This window comes from Morone saxatilis, unplaced genomic scaffold, assembly GCF_004916995.1.
Source record: "Morone saxatilis isolate NCDOM2014 unplaced genomic scaffold, NCSU_SB_2.0 Contig2, whole genome shotgun sequence".
NCBI lineage: Eukaryota > Metazoa > Chordata > Actinopteri > Moronidae > Morone > Morone saxatilis.
In genome coordinates this window covers 27,203,921-27,209,995 of record NW_023339762.1, presented here as the reverse complement: position 1 = coordinate 27,209,995, position 6,075 = coordinate 27,203,921, and the positions used below count along the sequence as shown (strand labels likewise).

At 42.1% G+C, this 6,075-nt stretch overlaps 1 protein-coding gene across 1 annotated transcript in view; it reads right to left on the bottom strand.

The window, feature by feature from the left end:
* nox5 (NADPH oxidase, EF-hand calcium binding domain 5) overlaps positions 1-6,075 on the bottom strand; it is an 11,356-nt gene that overhangs the window by 2,644 nt on the left and 2,637 nt on the right. The window contains exons 4-12 of the mRNA XM_035665748.1: positions 5,505-5,649; positions 5,080-5,290; positions 4,375-4,612; positions 4,082-4,235; positions 3,128-3,300; positions 2,094-2,276; positions 1,261-1,393; positions 802-1,130; positions 674-718 (exon numbers count right to left, since the gene is read on the bottom strand). Of these exons, the coding sequence (XP_035521641.1) occupies positions 674-718; positions 802-1,130; positions 1,261-1,393; positions 2,094-2,276; positions 3,128-3,300; positions 4,082-4,235; positions 4,375-4,612; positions 5,080-5,290; positions 5,505-5,649 (1,611 nt within the window). The remainder of the gene's footprint in view (positions 1-673; positions 719-801; positions 1,131-1,260; positions 1,394-2,093; positions 2,277-3,127; positions 3,301-4,081; positions 4,236-4,374; positions 4,613-5,079; positions 5,291-5,504; positions 5,650-6,075) is intronic.

Here is a 6,075-nt window from a genome sequence, read left to right as displayed (position 1 = left end):
CACAGAGTCCAACACAGAGTCCACAACACAGAGTCCACAACACAGAGTCCAACACAGAGTCCAACACAGAGTCCAACACAGAGTCCACAACACAGAGTCCAAAGTCAAAGCTAACATTACTGATAAGCTTGTAAAACATATTGTCTGATTGTGCTTCTAGCTGGATAATGTTAGCTTGGTTGCTAACATGGAGAAATTGCTTCATCCAAACTCCTGGGTCTAATCTGGCTGGCTAACCTTAGCTTGCTCAGAGCAACACACTAGCCAACTAGTAAGCTAATCTACATTAATCTTGAAAGTGGAGTTAGTTCATTAGTCATCTAATTGGCTTACTACATCATTCTTTAACTGCTTAGTTACATCTGATAACTACTGTCAGCAAAACTGAAGCTACATACCTAGCTAACAACTGATGTTTATTATCCAGGTAGTCAGCTAATGTGGATGAATTGTTTTTTTTCCCAGAAAATCCAGCCCTTATCCCTACATACAAACACCTATAAACCAGTCAACAGGCAGCAGAGGAAGTCAGGAAGGGTCTACTTTTTTAAGTTACGTTATAACCTGTTCACTCATTTGAAATAAAAAGTGATTAATACAATAAAAAAACACATAAAATGCTCATCTGATATATGAAACCAGTAAGTATGTGAGTTACAGAGTATTTGCTCACCTTGATGTTACAGAATCGGTGATTTTCACCAAACTTGGCAGAAACCTGCAGATTAAAAAAAAGAACCAGCTGATAGCCAAAAGTAACCACAGCCGATATTTAATATTTAATATACTGAAGGTCTCGACCTCTCTGAGTGGAGGAGCCTCTCCTCTCTCTGCCGGCCCCAGTTCATCTGGAAGAGGCTCCGTCGGCCCCTCAGACATCTGGGCCTCATCGGTCCGGGAGCCGTTCTGACGGTACATCATGAGCTCGATGGCGTCGTCCTCGTTAGAAGCGACCGCTCCATTACAGTTCGAGCTGAACAACTCCTCCTGGGCCTTCATCAGCTGTCTGCGGTTCCTCAGGCTGGTTGCCAGCCTCTTGGGGCTGACCGTCTGGTTCTCGGGTTGTCTGAAGTTCTCGTACAGACGGTTGGTCCACTGACCCATTGAGCGGATGTGAAGCCACAGAGAATCTGCAGGTCAAAGGTCACAGCAGAATCTTAAGTATTGAGTAAGGGGTCAGTCACATGGTCCATCCAAATGTCCCCCCTCCAGACATTTACACATTTAATAATGCTGTTATTGTTCTGAGGTGAGGCATACCTGACTGCTCCGGAGCACTGCTGATGGTGAACGGATGCCACTCGTACTTTGCGATCACCGGGATGTTGATGTAGACGTAATCTCCGGGTTTGAAATGGAAGAACTGAGGACGTTTGATCACCAGGTGAGTCACCTGCACACAGACAGAAAACAGCTAAAATAACTCCAGCTAGTATTCTGCTGTTACTGGTTTAAAGGTTAGAGATAATGAACATTATATTTTCTATATGCAGACACAGAGTCACATTGGTGGTCTCTCTCCCTCTGGCCTGTGTTGTATCGCAGCCTCCTCTGGTGGTTTGTTTACATAAGCCGGTCTGCTCTGACTGAAAGCTGCGTTGTTTATCATCTATGTCAGTGAATTAAGGATTTATTTCCACCAAACCAGAGTTGGTGATTGTTTAAAAGACTAACAAAGACGGTTTTATTCTGTTATGATTACCTGCAAGGTAAAATTGCTGGTTTTGTGAATGGAGTCTAGCTGACTGCAGTGCCCATTTGTTTTGGTCTGAGATGTTGGCACTCTAGTGTGACATTTTGTTGATTTTTTGGTTTTTGATTGCACATTTTATTACACATCTGAATGGACAAAAATAACCTGTGGAGTTCCACAAGGCTCCATTCTGGGGGCTCTCCCGTTCAACATCTACATGCTCCCACTAGGTCCAATAATGGAAAACAACAAAATATGTACCATTATGCAGACGACACACACATTTACATACACATGTACAATTGTATTACAATAAAAATAGTTACTAAAACATTAATCTGATGCCATTTAAATGAGACAGCTGGAGTCTGAAATATAATTTTTTTTGTGTGTTTGTCACCTTTGACGGCAGCAGGTTGACCTCCACGATATAAAGACCTCCCATACGAGAAACAGCAATTCCTACGATCTTCTCCAGCAGGAAGACCAAACCGGGAACAACAAACCACTTCCAGAAGTTTGCACAGTGGACCATCAGCAGAGACCAGACCCACACGTAGGACAGGTGAGACCAGTAGAACACCTGGAGGAAAAACAACACACAGATTTTGAGACTATTTTGCTTCTATAACACGCTTTCTTTCAGACAAGTAGAAAGAAAGCCCAGAATACCCATTCAGGAGTTTATTTTACTGCTTTGTCTGTTTGCGTCTGTTGATTTAATCAAAAGTTAGTATTAGGTGACACCTAATTCACATATTTAAACATAACATTTCTGAAAACCTGTAATGTTTTATCACATTTTATTCCTAAAAACATGATGAAAATATTTTTTTATGGTTGTTGACAGTATTTCCTGATTTATGGAGGGGTGAGATTGAATGGATGGATGATGGATAGATGTGACAGATTTACATGATGGAAAAGGTTTGATTAAGATATTGAACTGAACATCCATCAATTCTTATTTATTTTTCCTTATTGTTTTGTCTTATTTAAAAAGCTGCAGTGAAATCAGGAATTCAAGGCCACGACAATCCCAGTCATCCATTTATATTACCAATGGATGTAATAAAATATCATATAAAATAAAAAGACTGAGATTGGAAGCATTAAAATAGTCAGTTAAAGAATGTAGTAAAATCTTCATATCTAATAATGTTTTACTTTTGCAGCGTTATAAGATAAAGAGTTTAAATGTGTTTTAATACTGTTATTACTGCAATACCTGAGCACAGACACTAGAGGGAGACGCTCACACACTGAGGACAGAGGACGGACTCAAAGAGACACACAATCTGTTCCCATCAGCCCCTGCTCTACTTTGTGTTACTGATTATTAGAAAATAATGAACCTTAAAGGCTTCACAAAGATTAAAGTCTGTTTGCATATGGACACATATATACACTGTACATATATTGCTCGTCTCTTACTTCGAAGTGTCCACTGCGGCGTACGAAGGTGCTGGAGCAGAGCACCATGAGGCAGATGAAGACCTGCAGGACGACCCCGGTCACGGAGGCCGTCCCCTTCACCCAGCCGATGCCCGGCCTCGTGGTCAGCAGGTACTCCCACAGACTGAAGCCACTGCTCTCTGACAGCTGCACTGAAACACACACACACACACATACACACAGTACATCACCTGTATGTTACCTGTATGTTACCTGTACGTCAACGTCACCCACTGTTCAGGTGTGTTTGTTTGTGTTTTTTATGCTTTTTCACTATTATATTTGTAACACAAACTGCATTTTATTACAAATATACATCATAAATAAATAAGTAAGGTAATATAATAACTAACTAACACCTGTGATTTCATTGTGGACAAAAACAGAAAATACTTAAAATGTCTGATTTAAAGTCTGATCTGTGTTTTTATCCATTGTAGTGCCACCTATTGGTTGATTTAAACTTTCAGGTTATGTTTCAGATCCATATAGCCACGCCCCCTCTGAAGCCCATTGGTCAAAATCTTGAACACTGAATAAGTTATCAATAAGCTTTATACAACTACTGATCAGCTTTGTCCGATGTTGATCCACAGAATGTTTGGTAGCAGTTGGACCAACGGCAAAAATGTGTGATTATAATATTAAAAATTATCGACTTTAGTGGTCTAAGAGGGTTTCTGTAGAGCGCAGTGTGACGGTGTGAGAGGGCGTGGCCCACAGCGCCACCATCTTTCTTGGGAAGCACACACACATTATTTCCTGTTGTTGGACCAAGTTTCATGTTTGTTGATCAGCTCACAGGAAGACAACAAATCATAATAATAATAATAATAATAATACTAATAATAATAATAACACAGAAGGGTTCGAGCCCCTCAGTGGACAGTCCCTGTAAAACCCTCCGTAAAGGCGTCGGCGCTCCGTTTGTACCGAAGTTGATGACGTGGGCGGTGGTGTGAACCAGCGTGTAGCAGAGGATGGCGTAACCCACGATCTGATGCAGCAAGATGTTCTGGTCCAGAGGCAAGACCCTGACCACCCACGTGGCCCTGAGCCACGTGAAACAGCGCCTCAGCATCAGCACCTGCACACACACACGCACACACACACACGCACACGCACGCACACACACACACACCATCAGGTGAATTCTCTTTTCCAGCCGTTGGTGGCGTTTATGAGCTCTGACAGGACCCCTCCTCCCCGTCCCGTGGCCCCTGTACCATGACGAAGGTGCAGTTGAAGTTGAGGCACTGTCCGCAGCCTTTGGCCACCATGTACCACAGCCCCCCGTGGCGGTGCTGCAGCATGGCGCCGATGAAGAGCAGCAGGTTGAGGCAGGCGTACAAACACAGGAACAGCAGCTTCCGGCTGTTGTTGTGCCAGTAGGCCCGGGTCAGGTAGCGCGGAGCGTGGTGCTTCTTCTCTTCCTGCTCCGGAGGCTTCAACCAGTTAGCGGCACTGAGGAGGAGAGATTGTGAAATAATCTATATATTTCCACCTTTATGTGTCAGATACCAAACACTGTGATTGATTTAGTTGATAGATAATCTGTAATCAATATAAATGATTATAAGTGATTTTGTCTTCCTGTTCCACGCTTTAGTTCAATATGTCAGTTAAAGCTGATCAATTCTGATCAAATCTAAAGCGTCAATAAAATTGATCTGAATTACTCTGCAGATCAATACGGAAGCTCTGAAAGGACACTGACATTTTCTTTTTATTTGTAAGTGAAAAATAGAGATTTATTTGCTCACAGTATTTTTTATCAAGATTATTTTTTGTTAAAAACAAATAAAAGCATTACAGTTTTCTGCAAAGTAAACATAATTTCTCTATACAGGCACTGTAAACACACAGAAACAATAAACAATAAACAATCAATAACAGAATATTATATATTAATAATAAAAATAAGAGCAGACCTGATGGTGAGGTTCTCCATGACCTCGGGGAAGTTCTCCAGTTCGGCCTTCAGCTCCTCGAAGGTGATGGCGCCGCTGTTGTCTTTATCCGCTGACTCGAACAGCGCCAGCGTCAGATCGTCCAGCTTCTCCTCCGGCAGAGAGATGGCGCTCTCACGCAGACACGATTTCAGGACGGTTCGCAGCTCGTCGGGGTCGATGGAGCCGCTGCCTGCACGCAAACAACAACGACAATGTCAATAACAACATCAACAACAACGTCAACAGCACTGCACGGTTCTGGCCTCCAGGTGTCCATTATCAGGAATTAATGGACACCTGGAGGACGTTATCACTCATTACATCAGATCTGTGTGTGTGTGTGTGTACAGTGTGTGTGTATACAGTGTGTGTGTGTGTGTGTGTGTGTGTGTGTGTCCTCTGACCGTCCACGTCGTAGACCTGGACAGACTGTGAGTGTTGGTCGGTTCTCGTTGCGTGGTCCAGGAGGTCGAGAGCTTTCCAGCAGCTCGCTCCAGACTCGATGGGCGGCGGACGTCGGAGTCGAACAGGAGCAACAAGAAACGCCTCCTGCAAAGAGATGGTACGCAACCGACGAACAACAGACAACAACAACCAACCAAACAACACACAAACAAATTAACTCCCCTGACTATATGAATATTGCCCTAAGATAAAAATAATTCCAAAACAAGGGTGAATATTATCTAATCATATTTCAGACTTCGTGATCTCATATAAACACGAAGAAATATGAATGATTTCAATTTACAGTATATCATTCTTACTATAAATTAATCATTAATTATGATACTATAAATAACAAATATACAATACACTTGATATTATATAAGTTATTATATATATACGATATATCTATATTATATAGAATAGTATATATAGTAGATATTGTAACATTCCGACATGGTAAGAATGGCAGTGTCAGGGTGTCTGTACTCCACCCTCTTTGACCTTCAGTGCCGTTTTGGACACTTC